This window comes from Dermacentor silvarum, chromosome 6 (assembly GCF_013339745.2).
Source record: "Dermacentor silvarum isolate Dsil-2018 chromosome 6, BIME_Dsil_1.4, whole genome shotgun sequence".
NCBI classification, from domain to species: domain Eukaryota; kingdom Metazoa; phylum Arthropoda; class Arachnida; order Ixodida; family Ixodidae; genus Dermacentor; species Dermacentor silvarum.
In genome coordinates this window covers 148,695,984-148,714,168 of record NC_051159.1, presented here as the reverse complement: position 1 = coordinate 148,714,168, position 18,185 = coordinate 148,695,984, and the positions used below count along the sequence as shown (strand labels likewise).

At 46.4% G+C, this 18,185-nt stretch overlaps 1 protein-coding gene across 1 annotated transcript in view; it reads left to right on the top strand.

Annotated features, from left to right (window-relative positions):
• Positions 1 to 18,185, top strand: part of LOC119456203 (synaptic vesicle glycoprotein 2C-like) — a 124,104-nt gene that overhangs the window by 87,103 nt on the left and 18,816 nt on the right. Inside the window, 4 exon segments of the mRNA XM_037717835.2 lie at positions 9,340 to 9,520; positions 10,670 to 10,821; positions 12,490 to 12,623; positions 16,418 to 16,501. Of these exon segments, the coding sequence (XP_037573763.1) occupies positions 9,340 to 9,520; positions 10,670 to 10,821; positions 12,490 to 12,623; positions 16,418 to 16,501 (551 nt within the window).

Sequence of the window (18,185 nt, the reverse complement as noted above, 5' to 3'; positions counted from 1 at the left end):
GACAATGAGAATACGCTCGGAAGAGTCTCATTTTCCGCTCGATGCGCATCGGATATCGTCCTCTCTTTCGTTTTCTTCGTATATCACTCTGTTCTCGAGTTACTTATCCGACCCGAATGTCCTTCCTGCGCATTTTTATTTCTCCCCTTAGTTCTCCACCTTGTTCCACAATACAGCTTCATTTCAGACGATGATTCTCGTTCTCCCGATTTTGCTTCGCTTGCGATTTTACATGGACTCGTATTGCTGCGTTCTCCCTCTTAGTTTCTGCTCGCTGCACCGCGCACCAACTGAGAGACCCGGATGCACTGGCCCTTCTTCTAATCCCTGCCGAGCAGACATGTTAAGGTCTTCTCGCACTGCAGTCCTGGTCGTAGGCGGACGCACCGGAAAGGTTTCGAGCTTTCCCATGGAGCTAGGCAGAGCGCTCGCGTTCGCTCAGCCGACTTTCAGAATGTCAAAGCAGTATAGTGAAGACGCGCTCGTTATTCATAGTTCTATCTCTTTCTCTTTTCTTTTCCTGTACTAATCATGTACTACCCATGCACAGAAGCCCGCGAATCCACACAAAGTGCCTCGAGCGGCCAGTCGCGCGGCAATTTTGCGTGTATTCGCGGGCTTTTTTTCACGCTCGGAAAACACTTTTATGTAGCATGCATTGAGCAACAGAAAGCTGTTTCGAGAGTTTTTCATGTTGCTCTACAATTTTCTCATTGACACTTTCATAATTAGAACGGTACTTCTGGAGTTAGATAATTATTTACAGTTACTTAATTAAATATCAGTAACGAAATAATTGGCAGCCGATCCACGAAGTGAATGCTGATGATGGAGCGAAGTTCCTTGGACGATTACGGCTGCTGCTCGAGCTTTCGCTTCGGGGTCTTGCTGCCGTTGCCGACGTGCTGCTGCTTCTCGTGCTCGTAGCTCGGGGTTAGCTTCGCGGCGTTGCCGTTGGGCTGCCGCGTCTCGTTCTCGAAGTGTAGGATCAGAGTCACGACCTTTGTGCTTACGTTCGCGCTCCTCCATACTGCAGTGCTGAGTGTAGCGACAGCGGCGCGGCGCCGGCGCAACACCTGCGCGCCGTCGGTATGCGCGCTGCGTGCGCTCTGCGAACGGTTCTGCGCATGACGTCGTGCGCTTGCTCGAAGAGGGGTTTCGGAGCGGCGCCGGCGCAGCGCAGCACCTGTTCGCGGTCGGTATGCACGCTGCGTGCGCGACGGGGAGCTACGACGACGACGGCGACAACGGACATCGTGAGCGCCTAAGGAGTTTCGCTCCTAAAAAATTAGTGGCGGCTACTCCGCTTTACTGGAAACAATATGCGCGAGATGTTTGTTCTTCGACTAACGCAATTGCTCCTCTTTTAGGTCTTGGTGCATGATAGTTGGGACACCCTGTTTAAGGAAGACGAAATCTTATATTGCGTGGATGTTTGGATATCGCCTGCCTTGTTAAGATAAAGCGAATACTCAACATGTGACTCCTGTGGGCAAGGAAGAAAAAGGTGGCAAGGTGATTGAATAGGGGGGGAGGCAGCGCCAATCGAGGGTCAAGAGGAACTAAATTATGTCGCAGTTTCGCCCGAAAGGCGAAGCATCGATTGCGATAGCAAATTAGTAGAAAGCTATACGATGTAAGTATACTAGATTTATCGGCCGTATAAACTTGTAAACGTTCGCTTACTAACTAAATTATCAATCATGGTGTCACGCGCGCACAGGTAAACATGAACACATCTCGCTCGATGACCACGGAAGCTCACTGTCAAAACGCTGGAGTGAGGAAGCGCGGCAGCAGCGAGCGAATTCACCTTCGCGCTGTCACTCGCTTCAACACGAACTAAGCGCGGAAAGTACAGCGCATACGAAGCTACTACCACTCGACGCACTTTGTCCACATCGCAGGCCGCTTTCAAGATGGGGTGAGCGCGCGGCCGCGCCGTACGAAGCAGCCGCCGAAGTAGAAGCCCCCCCCCCCCACCATCCCTCCTCTACCCCGTGCCTCGCGCACGACGCAGCGCGGCGCGCTTCCTTCCCGCTTTCCTCCCTTGAGCGCACGAGATTGAGCCGCGATCGTCGCCTAACCCTCGCAAGCTTTCGCTCACACATACAGCAGACTGGGCGCGCGGCGACGGTGTTATCGTGCTTGGACTTTATACTGAACATCACGGCGATCACGACGGCAGAAATGCGCCTGGAGTATCCATATAATTGCTATCGCAATAAAAGAAGGCACATGTTGACATTCTTCACTACCAAAAAGGAAAAGAAATATTTATCACTCATTCACGCTTCCAGAACAGCCTGAAAACGCGCGCACCAAGATGCGCGCCTTAGACTTGAAAAGTAAGCTCGACGAGTCCAAGCTTATCCATCTCGTTTCTTCCATATTCGGAGCCACACGTGCGTCGAGGCTAAAGGCCCTTTTCTGTCCACTGCCACCGGTTTTGTCTTCCACTGATAGTTTCCTTTTTGTGCTTGCACTTTTTTCAAAAACCTGCTCATGCGCTCCCGCACGCACCTGTCGTGGCGCGCTCGCTTAATTCCTCGAAATTTAAAAAAAAAACATTAACGACATGCTTCACTTGAGCTAATGCGCTGCTCCCCTCTCTGCGTCCGCACCTGCGTGAAATCATCTCGCATCATTTCTTCCGTCTTTGTTTTTACAAGCCACTTCAGGCATAACGAAGGGCACCGCGGCGCTGTGGTCCTTCAGTTATCGCTCACCGTTTGCCCTAATCTGAGCCCGCATTCAGGAGGCTTTTCTTTCATAAATCGGGTGCCTTCTCTAATGCTCTCGCTGTCACGATTCACCGGTACTTGTTCTTAAGACCCTCTCTAGCGTACGGTCTGATATGCGAATACAGGCCTGAAGTTTTTTATAGGTTGTTCTTCCGTATGTTTTTCGTTTCGATCAACTGCTTTTATATTACTAGCGCTTCGTGCAACGGTATTCTTTTTTCTTCTAGTTCTTTTACAGCGAAGCTGTTAAGGGCTCACCTCTCGATCGTCGCGTCCGGCAATAGAAAAAAAACTCTCATTGGCCGTATGCTGTATGTGCGAGTGAAAGCGCGCGAGGGCGAGGGACGCTCGCTTTCACGGAGAGCGAACGCACGGCGGAGAGCAAACGCGACTTATGTGCGAGTGAAAGCACGCGAGGGCGAGGGACGCTCGCTTTCACGGGGAGCGAACGCACGGCGGAGAGCAAACGCGACTTCTGTGCGAGTGAAAGCGCACGAGGGCGAGGGACGCGCGCTTTCACGGGGAGCGAACGCACGGCGGAGAGCAAACGAGACTTCCCAGTGGAAGGGGAGTGATGGGTGAGAAGGGGCATCGAGGCACCCTAGACTGTGCGTGTGCGTGCCCGCTCTCCCACTGCGGCGCATGCGCGCAGCCCTGTCTAGGGAGCCTACCTGCAACGCTGTTTTAAAACAGCGTTGTATGTAGGCTGTCTAGCCCTGCCGGCCTCTGCCGCCGACTCTATCTGGGCTCTCGCCCGCCTCTCCACAAAGAGTGTCGACAATGGCGTTTAGCCGTTCGTCACGTAGCCAGCGTTTTGACAGCGGTTGTGTGCGGTCACACAAACAACGCGAACAACTGTTGTCGAAGGCGGCGGCGTTTTGCCCGCGTTCGCACTGAACGCGCGCGGCGTTGGTGACGTGTTTATGAAGAACGTGCCCACCTTTGCCGTACACCCTATGGCGGTGTACCGTAGCGATCATAAGGCCATGGTCCCAGCGGTCACTAAATAAATGAAAACCACCAGGTCCAGGTCATATATATTTCTCATTCTTTAATAGTTCAAATAACCAATTGCACCATCACATATTAATAGTCATAATTGGAAATACATAATTCCCACCATAGTACAGCTTCGCTGGTCTTCCATCTCCACCCCAGTAGAAGGGCTGACAATTTTTTGTTTATTTATTTGTTTTTATTCTTTTTTTTTCTTTTCTTTTTTTACTTTGCGGAGCTTTTTTGAGCAAATTTTACCGCTGCGACATTGTCACGCGCCAAATGTCGGGATTTTGCCTCTAGCACGATGCTTGGCTGCACTTAAGGTCTTCTTCTCGTAAGACTAACTTCAAAAGAAGATTGTAAAGTTTCTACTGATGGAACCAATCCTTCATCTGAGAAGAGAGAGAGAATGTTATATTTGAGTGATAGCTGGAGGCCTACTTTGGCAAATGGGTAATCGGAAGAGAGCTAGGTCGGGGATAATTGGAGCTCGCTACAAAAGCTTCTTGAAATGTAAACACTGACATCCGCCCGACTTATAACATGAAGCTACAAAGGTAACCCACACGGATTGCTCAGAGAGAAAGCTTGGCAGTTGAATAAAAATTGGTCCTGCTCCGGGAAGCCCGCAGGGTGCAGGAAGGTTCTTGAAAGGGAAACGTTGTCATGCCCCCGACTCTATGGCACGTAGCTACAAAGGAGACCCTTTGTTGTTTCCTTTGTAGCTTCGTGCAGCAGTCGGCTGGATGACAATATCTGCCTTTGATGAAACGTTGTTTTTCAAACACATTCGCGGGGTCGAATCCCGGCCGCGGCGGCCGCATTTCGATGGAGGCGAAATGCAAACATGCCCGTGTGCTTGCGTTGTAGTGTACGGTAAAGGGCAAGCTGAAGAGGATTTAGAATTGGATGATTTACAGTAGTTTGGAAGGCTCATACAGTATAATTAAACTCCTGCAGTTATTTTCTCGATTATGCGCGTAGCAGTGCCGCAATCGCGGTTTAAATTTTTGTTGAAGTTCCGCCCCCTTCGCGCGCCAAGCGTAGCTGCGAAAGACCGGGCGTGACGATGACGTCAATACAGGGGTCACGTGAGCGCTCCCTTCTAATCACGCTCCTCGTCGATACCAAAGATGACGTCACGATCGTCTTCGCCATAAGAGTGTGTGAAACAACCCGCGACGTCTCCAGCAGATGCTGCGGCTTGGTTTTGGTAAATTAAAGCAACTAGTGGTGACTTCTGGCCTGTCAAACTATGATCTTCGTATTCAGGCGGTGAAAACTATATTAATTCTTTGAAAGCTCACTTGTTCTAAAAAGTGATTCAGTTGCCCTTTAAAGAACCCCAGGTGGTCAAAATATATCCCGAGCCATTCACTACGGCGTGCCTCATAATCAGAACTGGTTTTGGCACGTAAAACCCCAGAAAGAACAAATGTTGTTCAAACACATTTATCGATACAATAATGCAGCAGCCCCTCTTATCTATTATCATGAGAGAGGGAGAACTTTTCATTTCCATAAAGTTTTATGTTCTTTCGAAATATGTGACATATTTTGATAACGATTTAAAGTTTAAACTAGGCCTAAACTTAAGCAGTGCGTGCTTAATTTGAAAGTCGCTCAGAGGTCAAATGACAGATGTACCCGAATCAACTGAGAACTTAGCAGCTGGCTTTATCCTAGAGAGAGAAAGAGAGCGGGGCGGGATATAAGGAAGGCAGGGATATTAACCAGTCAAGAGTCCGGTTGGCTACGCTACACTGGGGGAAGGGAGAAGATAAGGAAGGAAGAGATAGGGGGTATAGAGACGTGGCACGGATCGTACTACTGAGTCAAAGGCGCTCGTACAAACCAGACCCTCTCAGAAAGCACAAAAGCCTTCATCCTGAATTCCTTATGTTACTATAGCGTAACATTGATAGAGCTAAATCTTGCTTTACCTGAACTAGCTTCAGGCCACAAATATGTCCTCGTTTGTATATCATTCTTCAGGTGTATTTTACATAATCGTTCTTGCTGTCCCGAGCCGATAATCAGCGTACAATATTTCTTTAATGAATTTAAAGGAGGGGTCGGCGTCTTTATGGGCGCCGGCTACTACTGTTCGAGTGCAGGCAAAGCTAAAGTGTCATCGATAAACGCCGAAAAACACTGGAGACAGTAAAAAATCACTAATATTTGCGAAGTTACATGCACAAGTAAAAGAAGGCACTGAACAGAGTAAAAAGGCACTCACAGACACATAATAGTACCGTACCAATGCTCTTTAATTCCTAAAGCAACTGTTGGTACACTTTGGTCTGCGTATTTTCATTAAAAAACAAAAAAAGTTTAAAAGTTGAGATAGACACGTCCGCAAACTTACTCCTTTCGGTGATGCTTCGGGTCCCAGATAACGTGTTAGTATAAACGAATTTATAATGATAGTATAACAACGCTTTTGTTTACTCTCAATAAATAACTGCGCAGGAGAATCATACGAGAGTCATACGATAATATATTTTCTTCTACTGTCCTCGCACCAGAAGGCAACGAAGGCGCTAGTGAAGCTTCTCCGCTGACGCGACCTATAGTTGAACGACTCTGACATTCCCCGTGTTCTTATATACCTTTTTCCGAGTGCAGGGTAGCAAACGGGATGTTCGTCTTTCTGGTGACCTGCCCGCCCTTCACATCTCATTTCTCTCTCTAGCAATACACTCTGTACTTCAGGTCTTTTGAGGTAGTGATTCAAAAAGGATATAAATACATACAGACCAGCGTAGTCGTTTTGTCGTTACACCTTATTCAATTTGTTGCCTCACTCACTCACTCACTCACTCACTCACTCACTCACTCACTCACTCACTCACTCACTCACTCACTCACTCACTCACTCACTCACTCACTCACTCGCTTGCACGCACACACGCACGCACGAACACAAGAGCAGGTCTATAATGCAGAATCAGCCTGCTTGGAGGACCGTGATGCAGCCCCTTGATTCATGTGCTGTAACATCCCCCCACGCAGCTTGCTTTATCGCGGCGCACAGTGTGAAAAAGAATGACGTCTTCCTTAGTTAAACCCTTTTCTCTCTTAAAGCGTTGCCCGGTAGTTTTTACGAAAACTATGTATCTCCTTTCTTTCTTTTCATCCCTTTAAAGCCCTTCTCCCGTGTAGGGTAGCAAACCGGACGTGCGTCTGGTTAACCTCCCTGCCTTTCCTTCCCTCTTTTCCTCCACCTCCTCCTTGTGAATGCGCAGTCATTCTTACACACTGTTGTTGCGGGCGTCGTCATTCTTGTCCTCTGTTCTGCGCACTCCACCGCCTTTTGCGATGTTTTGCTTTATCGAGGAACCGTGCGCGAAGATGGCGCGTTTCCTAATTAAACTTTCGTTTCCGGGTAAAGTGTGCTCGTAAAAAAACCTTTGACCATGTTCAGAAGAGCACGAAGCATAAAGGAGGACCTCAAGTTAGGCAGAAAAATAGCGGCACTCCATACGGGTGAACAAGCCGGCACATAGAACAAAAAGTTAGCGTTGTTTGCGCAGTGTCTTCGACAAGGTCCGCTTGGGAACGATATATATTTTGTCTTCATTCTACGTATCACGGTAACAAAAGAACGAATTAAATTGTCTAGCAGCGCTAAGACTTGACCATTGCTTTCTTTCAACGTGTCTTGCTTTCTTTCAACCTCTCAACGTGTCGGTGTGCCAACCAAGCGGAAACAAGTTTCGTAGCCCCCTTTAATTTCGCGGACGTCTGAACTAGATGAAAGGCGAGCAAGGAAGGCGACGCCAGAGCTAACATGCCCTTGATTCTTGGTTTGCCTTTTTCGTAAGCCACGGCCGCTATGTGTATTGAAGCCACTGACGCGACGAAAAATTTGCTGTGCGAATATGTCAGGCCTGATAACTTTGCAGAATGCGCTAAAGGCAGAAGATGAATGGCCGGAAAAGCAAGTTGAGCCACTGTGTGTAAAGGGATGCTGCCTCCTCTTTTGAGGTGAGGGCGTTTTAATCAGAGCGCTTTGGCCTGAAACCCTTATAAAAGTTTTTTTCGTCTGACTGCCTGCCTGAGAGTGAGACACCAGAACGAAGACTTCCGTGAATATGTTAGAGAGGCTATATAGAGATGGCACGAAATTGTTTGCCCTTGTCGCGAATCGAGTGATTATTATTTCATTTTTCGTATCCAATAGTTACCGAGTACTGAGAGCGACTAATTAGCTAACTTATTTTTCATTGAAGCATCGAGTAGTTAGGGCCCGAGTGGGCGTAATGTATTCTCAATTTATGCGCATGCTTTGTGCATTAGTTAATGTGCATTTTAAGGAAGAACGTTTGAAGGTAAAGATCCATATGAAGCACCTCACAATTCTTTTTCCTTTCTTTTGTTTTAGGGAGGGAGGCAGGGGAAGTTAGAATGGATATATTAAACAGGTCATGTGAGAAAACTACCGTCAAGCTCTCAATAAACGGCATGACATATATTTCGCTGACTACCTCAACACATCGGCATTCCTCTTGATGACTTGGCTGAAGAGGCTGCCCGGTTTGCCCATGAAGGAACCCGAACAATTCCGATGCCTCTATCCAGAACCAACGCTTTGCAAGGGAACATCATTTGCCGGCTCGAACCATGGCATATACTTATTGGTCTTCACCTAATTTCTCAAAGCGTCTTCTGCGCACACTGAATCCTTTCTCGAAGCTACAACTGCCATCACGCATTTCTCGCTCTGATGCGCCATTGTTATATCGTCTTTGGCTCGGGGTGGAATTTGAAAAAGATCAATCATTCCCCATTGGAATATGTGACGCGCCTACATTTAACGCTGGCGGTATCGAAGAGACTATTGATTACCTTCCGTGCCATTGTTCTCGTCCCTACACCCAGTGCCGCTTAATCCGGACGGGATTACAGCGGCTGGACTCAAGACCGTTTTCAGAAGGGCCTTGGACCATGGCCTGTGCGCACCCACCTGGCTTAGCAACTATGGCGATGCGCTGCTAAGCACGAAGTCGCTGGATCAAATCCCGGCTACGGCGGCCGCATTTAGATGGGGGCGAAATGCGAAAACGCCCGTGTGCAGTGCATTGGGTGCACCTCAAAGAACTCCAGGGGGTCAAAATTAATCCGGAGTCCCCCACTACAGTGTGCCCCATAATGAGATCGTGGTTCTGACACGTAAAATTCTAACGTTTGATGAATTAAATAATTAATCGTCGTGCACATCACTAGCGCAGGAAGAAATAAGAATATTACTGCAGTTTCTGTAGTCGACAGGTCACCGTGGCCGTCTATGGACTCGGTGTGCCCCTTCACGTGGGCGCTTTCACGTGCGCGTTTAACTATATAGGGGCGCCCTCTATGCTCCTTCTTTCTCCCTTTTTTCACCCCATTATCCCCTTCCCCCAGTGCAGGGTCGCAAACCGCAGGTGCGCCTGGTTAACCTCCCTGCCTTTACCTTCCTATTTCTCTCTTTCAGAATGAGACAGCCGATCGATCAACCAATAAAATCAATCGATCCGTCAGCAAGGCGGCTGACTCAAAAGTTGCTCAAAATCAGTCAACTGAAGCCATGCGTTAAATCGACTTCCCTTTGCAGGAGGCGTGTCCTTCATAGGCATGATGATCGGCGGCTTGCTGTGGGGCAATTTGGCCGACAAGATGGGCCGCCGGCGCACGTTGCTATCGGCGCTGCTCACCAACGCGTTGTTCTCGGTCATCACCACCTTTATGCCCACCTACGGACTCTTCACCGTCACCAGGCTTTGCTCGGGCATCGGGTGAGTCCCCGCATCCTTCCGCAAGCTTACTACGAGATCCACTTTAGGGCTAGTTACTGAGAAGGGCTCTTGCAAGGGCTGGGCATCCAGATATTTGCAGGCGCGACTAAATCGTTTAAAACCTGCCGATTCCTTTGCTGTGCAAAACTCAGATGAGGTCATTCAGTTCCTTATTATGACCAGGGAAAATATTTGTTCAATTCTATACCACAAGAGAAAATATGTGATTTAGTGACTCAATGCATAGAAGTCGACTAGTGCTGCTCATTGGGCCTGTTCGTACGTCATACTACCAAGTCTAAGCGTAGCGCAAACGATACCTAGACACAACAGCTATGCTGACACAACACACACAGGACGCTTGTGTGCGCTGTGTCAGCGTCGTTGTTGTGGTTTGGCATTGCTCGCGGTACGCGCAAGCTCTACGGTAAACTTGAAAGAATTGGCTCTCTAAAATTGAAGTAGTTTGAAAGTGGTTTGTATACACAAGATGTTCCTGACGTTTAATTGCCGTCTATATTTGTTACGAAACTCAGAAACTGAACGCAAAACGGAGACCTGCTCTGAACAGTAGGTTGTTTTAATACAGCGCTACTCCTCTACAATGTTACCCAATCTGCGTGTATGGAATGGCAGGCTGTAAAATGAGAATGCGCTTAGCCATTTGGGAGTATGGAGCATTGTTCGTTTCTTGCTTGTTTGCTTGTTTATTCATTTGTTTCTTCGTTAGTTTCTCTCTTCGTTCGTTTCTTTGCTTGTTTGCTATTTATTGATCTCGTAAGACATTACATAAGACAGTGGATCATGTAACGAATACAGGCATTAACCTGAACGGAATAAATGGCCAGAATAATTTAAACTATTAAATGTAAGATGTGCTTAAACTTGGTGATAAGCGCTGTTTCATACGCACAATGGCTAAAAAAGAAATATATCTTGCTTTAATGATAGTTTGTTATAATGTATAACACGAAAGAAAGCCAAATTCCCCGTGAACATGTAGTTTGCGGTACAACTTTGCTCATTCGTATGTGATTAAGTTTCGGCGATATCGATCATGATCGACCTGACTCTCTTTGTTCTTGTCTCCTACTATCTTCTTACCACCCCCCCACCCCCCCACCCTACGCTTCTTTTTTTGTACCATAGCGTGGGTGGTTCCATTCCCATCGTATTTACGTACTACGCCGAGTTCCTGCTGAAGAAGCATCGTGGCCGCAACCTCTGCTGGCTGCTTCTCTTCTGGGCCATCGGTGGCGTCTTCGCGTCCGTGATGGCCTGGGGACTCATACCCAGAACAGGTATATCGCTACGTCCGCTACATTCGATCATCATCACCATCATCATTCTTCTGGTTTCTATTGAAAGCAGCTAGTGCATGTCCAAAAGAGCTCGTCCCCTACTTTACCATATCTTAATCATATAAACCCGTTATCTCGAAAGAAAACGCCGGGAAAACTCCTTTAGCGCTTTTCCGCAGATATCAGGCCACGATAAACCATGACATCGCTATCTCGACGTCTCACAATGTACATTCGTTTAGATTGGTGTTTCCATTTCGGCACTGCTTGTGAAAGCTGCTGTGCAACCCGCCGTGGTTGCTCAGTGGCTATGGTGTTGGGCTGCCGAGCACGAGGTCGCGGGATCGAATCCCGGCCACGGCGGCCGCATTTCGATGGGGGCGAAATGCGAAAACACCCGTGTGCATAAATTTAAGTGCACGTTAAAAAACCCCAGGTGGTTCAAATTTCCGGAGTCCCCCACGGCGTGCCTCATAATCAGAGCGTCGGTTTTGGCACGTAAAACTCCATAATGTTTTTAGCTGCAGTGCATAAAGATAAGCATTGAATGATAATAAAGTTGTGGCCAGTGGGATGCATCAACATAAAAAAATGTGTGAGGTTAGACGTCGCAAGAATGAAAGTATTTTTAAAATATTGTACGCGCTGTACTTATGTTTTATAGCATTAGCGCTTCACGTGGATTTCAACATGCGCCTAAGATCTGCAATGTTTGTTTGTTTTTTCACTTTTGCATACCGTATACTGACACTTGTGTAGTTTTCAGCTATTCTAACAGTAGAAATGGATGCTGTCCCTGCGGGTTGGTTTCTAATTGTAAATGTGCGCAGTATGATGAGCGGATACGGGGATATAGTGTGCAAAAATAGGCGTGCACCAGTGACGACTTAGTACGCTTTGAGGACTGTTTCGTCTGTCTATCAGCCAATTTCCCGCAAACTTTCAGACATCAAGCCTTTCTCTTCAGATTTATTTTTCTACATGAATAGCACAAACGCAGATGCAAGAGAAGCTCTAAAATCCATAAAAAAGGAATTAAATATAAAAAATCTTTATGTATCATTTCCTCGCACTGCTGTCCTAGTACACTGGGATGTTGCAGGAGCGGGTCAGTACAGAACAAGGTAATATTCGGCATCTTTCGGCATTCCCTTCACGTGCAATACGAAATGCGATTGCTGCGATTACCCAACAAATACAGCGACGATAACGCATTTCGTCTATCTACCATCTTTGTTAGTCACACCATCGTCAGCATTACGTCAGCATTACGTCAGCGCGCACTCGCAACAAACGGAGGATGAGAATAACATGTCAAACCAACCAGCCTGCCAGCATACCCTTTAGACGCCCACCAGCACCAGTCTTGTCGCTTTCACCGAAAGCCGCCTTCGCCTGTCTCGCAAGAGCTCGTCTCCTCCTCGACCTTATCCTAATCAGATAAGCCCGTTACAAAAGGAAACACACGAGAAACCTTCTCCGATGGTTTTGCCAGCCCAGACGTCATGCCACGGGGACGCCGCGATCCCCTTGGCCCGACGAAGGCCACGCGAGTTTCATTGATTTCCCAGCTCGTGTCTCTCGCGCAGCCCCATTGCATAATGTATCCCGTGTTCGTGCCGATGGACTTGCGTGGAGACGCGTCTATATCCGCGCGCACCATTGCAGGGGCTAACCTGCTCGGGCTGGGCAGGCTTCACTTCAGCAGCTGGCGGGTCTTTCTGTTGATCTGCTCGTTCCCGGCCATCGTGTCCGTGCTGGGACTCGCCTTCCTGCCCGAGAGCCCGCGCTTCCTCCTAGAGGTCGGTCGGCCGTAATTGTCTTTCTCTATCGTCTTTGGTCGGCTTGCTTGCTTGCTGTTTCTTTGTTTGTTCGCTGTCTTACACGTGCTCTACATATTGCGCGCTTTTTGTGCAGTTTCTGTCTTCGCTGGCTCGCTTTTTTGCTTTCCCTGTTTCACGACTGAAAGAAGTGGCGCTTTATGTAATTATGTACGAAGTGGCACACTTGTGCTTTGTTGCTAAAATACCATATATCTAATAACATATTTTAAAAAGGAAACCCCACAAGAGCACATCATACAGGAGTTTCCGCGCTCTTCAGGAGAAATATAAAAATTACAGAGAACTTTACAAGGATTGCTCGAAGGCAGAACACCTGGGCGTAGGGGCCGTGACGCGAAATCGGTGTTAAGTATTCGATTGTCTCATTTTGCTTCTGTCTTCACAGCTGAAGTTTATGCCATATGGACGGCAGTGAAAAAAAAATATTGCCGATAAGCACAGCAACGCAGTCATATATATTGATTCGTTGAGTTCCCTAAAGGCTCTAAATATAAAATCCGGGTGTGAACCCCTGCTAGGTGATTATGTTAGACATGCTGGTTTTTAACAAACATGGGAGATCCATCCGCTTCTGCTGGGTCCCAAGCCATGTAGTGATACCAGGGATTGAAACTGCAGATAAATGTACTACATCCATGGCAGTACAGAGAGACACAACGAATACAATAATACCATTTAAAGATAGCACCTGAGCGATACGGAAATCATTGGCGTCAAAATGGCAACACGAATGGAACTGTTGCACGAGTAACAAGCTACCTCTAATTAAAACAGTGCTTAACAAGTGGAAGTCGTGTCACCACCAATAAAGGTTCATTGAAGTAATCTTATGTCGACTTCGAATTGGGCGCACGCACCTCACACACATTTTTTTTTTTTTTTACTTAGGAAGAACAATTGGCATGCGCGAGAAGTGCCATGAACTGGTAACAGTGATGTACATTTTAACCACATGTACAGCACAGAGATGATAATGTTTGCACAAATTATGTAAACTACAAATACATTGGCACCCCGCTTTAATTTTAGGAGACTATGCACTGGTGTCATTGACTGACTTGCTCAGCTTTTTAGATGAGACAGTCATTTTAAGTAAATTGTAGAGCAATGCAGCTTTTGCTGCTTCTGCATTTGATTTTCTAACACCTTGTGGCTGGCGCAGCGTAGCCTAAGTCGCTTTTGCGCCAATGAGCCCAATTTAACTAACGGTTCAGTAATGTGGACTGACCTTGAACTGAGGTGAGAGCTTGGAACTACCATACATGTCAGTACATGGAGGACTCCTCCACCAATGGTGTTAAATATTCCAAAGTGCAACCGGCATTGGTGTAGCACATAGAATAGAGATGAACAAAGTAGTTGAGTTACTTTCTACCTGAATACATCTACCTTTCCGCAGCAAGATTTATAACGGAACAGAACGAATCATTCGTAAGACTGTAGACGGCATCCAATCGTGATGTTATTATTAGCGAAGGTCACCAGCTAATAGCAAAAAGCACTGACGAAAGAAAAAAAAAACTTTGGGAATTCGGCCCCAGAAATTGGTGGGAGTTACTTAACCTCCTCCAATTCGAAAAACAAAGTTAGCATACCTAAAGTCGCCCGTATTCAGTTATGCAAAAGAGGAGTGAAGGAGAGGCGGGGAGATGGACTAGATTTTTCTCGGTTGGCTACCCTAGATGTGGAGAGGGTAATGGGGTGGCAAGAGGGGACGAGAAAAGTAGCACGAGTTCAGACCGATCCCGTGTGTGTACTACATAAAGCACGGAGTCTGCAGTGTATTCCTTGGTTAAAAATGAGTGAAGCTACAATCCCAGAACGTCACCTTCACTAACACGCCGATGCTCCTGTCGGAAACAATAAATCGATACGATCACTCGAGTGATATACATCCCGCAGAAGCATGCGAGTATACTAGGGCATTGGATATGGGATATGTGAGGCGTATAAGCCTTATCCATTTTTTATAGCCCTCGTATCTTTGTTACACATAATAACATGTTTGATTTTCGGTAATTGCGAAGAACTGTGTAATTTTTCTCGCTGTTAAAGCCTAACTTCAGTTCCGCAGTTTGCTTCATTGCTACAGTTCCTCGTTCAACTTCTCTAAGTCGTACAGTTAATTGCTCGCGCCTTAGTTCATGCTCATTTTTCTTTTTATTGGAGACTCGTTTTATGCTTAGTAAGCTTAAGGGCACTTAAATCATAGATCATGAATAGTTAAGCACTCGTACACACTTTTCTTTACTTCGTGCCGAGTGGGCCCACGACCAAACGTTATGTCTCTCTTTTGGTCAAACTGATAACGCGGCTGTATTTTAGCGCGAGCATTCTCACTTTGAAATCTACGTGAAATGCGGGTGATCACGTTTAAAAAATCGCAAGTTGAAGAACAAAACCTAAGTTGCCCTCCAATACTCCTAAATTATTGGATAGTGGGATTGTGAGCCAAATCCGAATTTTAACCGAACGAAGAAAAAGAGCGCAGAAGTTTTTTACCTTGTTCTTGGTGCGAGGCAGAAAAGTCGTTGGTGTAAGGGTCATGCTGCATTACAGAGGAATGTTATACCTCTACTAGGAGACATAAGAAAACGTTGATGCTATTTTTAATCTCTCACTGAACTTTTTCTATGTTAGCGGCACATAGCACTGAAAGTGCTTTTTGCGTACCACATATAAGCTGGTGCAGTGTATTATAGTCACTGCAAGAATTTCATCAGCTTCGATTTGCTGAGTTCCAGAAAGATTTGTCTGCGCCGTCGAAAAAAAAAAGAACAGTTACGAGCTCTGCAGTCTGGAATCTCTGGATCCTAAAAGCAAATGACCCGGTGACGGCGTCACGAAACCCTGTCATTTAAAGACGATACCCGTTTCGCAAACGATGAGTTTCAAAATTTTGAAAAGTGCTCCAAAAGCTTTACGATGACTAGACCTTCACGTTGAATAGCGTTTGAGTTTGCCGAGTCCCTAATAACAGACCGCAGCAACTCTCTCCGCGAGCACCCACTCCAAACCGACGTCGATTTATTCTACCTCGAAAGTCTGGGAAGTGCAGAAGTCAGCTCGTGTTTTGTTTTTAATCGTTTAGTTTCGGCTACGTATATATTACCATCAATGCCAAATATATTACTTGAGGGGAGGAGGGGGAAGTGATATTACGGTACGAAAATGGCAAACTGGATATGAATTCTGGAGAAACTATATATGTAATGCGAGTCGTGGGCAGGTAAATCCACCCATTTCTGTATCAGTCTGGGAGTCATCTAGTACACCCACGACCACGCCGACAACCTGATTGCTTTCTTTTTCTTTTTTTTTATATCTTCAGATCAAACGACAGGGTAGAAGCTTTAGTGTTGATTCACGAGGCATTGCAGTAGCATTATTGGCCGTGGCATTATTGTAATGCCACAGCCGCTGGATAAAAAAAAAGGCACCTTTTTTTTTTTTTATCCAGCGGCCGTGGCATTACAACTCAACGTATCATATATGCTACGCTGAGTTTGAGGCCTCAAAATGCTGATTGAAGTGCGCGAAACCTAATCCAAAGCTCGTAGTTGCGTTTTTGATATGCTGGAGTGAACTTTCAGCTGTGAATAGTGCAACAATTCATTGGCTAATTAATTAATCAGTGCTGTAATTACGTCTTCTCCGTGGGCAGAAATAAATGTGAACAATTTGTTCCAATTTTCCTTGATGTGTAACTGTTTGGGCATTACAGGGTTAAGCGTTACCTTGCCGTTTCGCAGATGGGCCGTGACGTGGAGGCCATGTGTGTTTACCAGCAAATATTTAAAATGAACCACAGCAACAAGCCCGGAGTGGAATATCAGGTACGTTACAGCCTCATAATCTTTCCCCGGTAAATATAACGCTGTGTTATTATTATTATTATTATTATTATTATTATTATTATTATTATTATTATTATTATTATTATTATTATTATTATTATTATTATTATTATTATTATTATTATTATTATTATTATTATTATTATTGTTTGCATCTCGAAATGACGTGCAATTCAATATTGACACACGTACTCAATGAACTTGTTTCAATGTGCAAGCGTTTCATTTTATGCTCCCTTTTATTGCGATAGCAATTATATGGACACTTCAACCGGATTTCTGCCGTCGGCGTCGTCGTCGCCGTCGCCGTGAGGTTCCGTATAGATTCCAAGGGCGATAAAATCGTCACCGCGCGCCGTATGCGCGAGTGAAAGCGCGCGGGGGACGCGCGCGCTATCACGGAGAGCGAACGCACGGCCGAAAGCAAACGCGACCGTCGCGCGAAAGGCCGTGGGGGTATAGGAGGGAGGGAGGCGGGGCAACGCTGTGCTCCGGCACCAAAGGCGTGTCTTGCAATCGGGCGTAAGGGGAACTTGCCACTCAATCTCCCACGCGAAAGCAAGAAAGCGGGAAGGCAGCGCGGCAGGGAGGGGGGGGGGGGCGCAGCTTCTACTCTGCCAACAACTCCGTTCGTACTTTGCCCGGCTGTGGCCGTCGCCCGCACGGTCTCTTATCTCCACATGGCTCTGACCTTTGTATGCGCTGTGCATCCGCCGCTCAGTTTCCTTTGAAGTGATAGACCACACGAACCTTGCCCGCTGCGGCGGCTGCGATTGCTGCCGGCGTTTTGACAGTCGTTGTTTGCGGTCATTCAGTGTGATCTACTCATGTTTGCTTGTGCGCGCTGGCACCATGCTTGTTAATTCAGTTAGTAAGCGGATGTGTCCAAGTTTATGCAGCCGATAAAACTACTATCCCTACTCCGAATAGCTCTCTACTAATTTGCCATCGCAATTGATGCTTCGCCTTTCGGGCGAAACTGCGACTTTTTTTCCTATTTTACTCTAATTTCAGAAATTGTTATTTGATTTGTGTTCCTTTCAATTAATACATCTGATTTCTGCATGCTCTTCAGTTTATTTTGCTCATCTATTGTATTATCACGCGCCCTGCTTGCCAATATTTGGGGGGTGCAGACCCTGCCAAGCCTGATAGATGGTGTTTTCTCTGTACCCACCAAGTGTCAGTGATGCTAAAATTGATTGATTGATCGACATATTTCTAAGTGAATCATGGGCTTGCTTCAAAAAACGCATTTAGTATTCTGTTGGTGATTCTCTTCCGTTTGAATGCCATGTGTTGGAGCTTATAAAGACAAGGTGTGTGGATTGTTGTCTTATACGGCGAAGCAAATAATCACATACTGTACAAAAGAAAACATATAACCCGACAAAAAGATATATATATGAAATGCGAAAGGCAGGGAGGTTAACCAGAAGGTAGATATTCAGTTTGCTACCCTGCACTGGGGAAGCGATAAGGGGAGACAGAAAGATAAACATAAATGCAAGTATCAACTGCGGCAAGCGGGAAACAGCACTTAAACGATCAGAGGGGAAATCAAAAGTACATTTCTGAGGAAAGCTATAGCCTAGGAATCAGGCTAGAAAAACTAATATCCAGACATCAAATGCCGACTATACGGTATATACCGCGTGTTTGA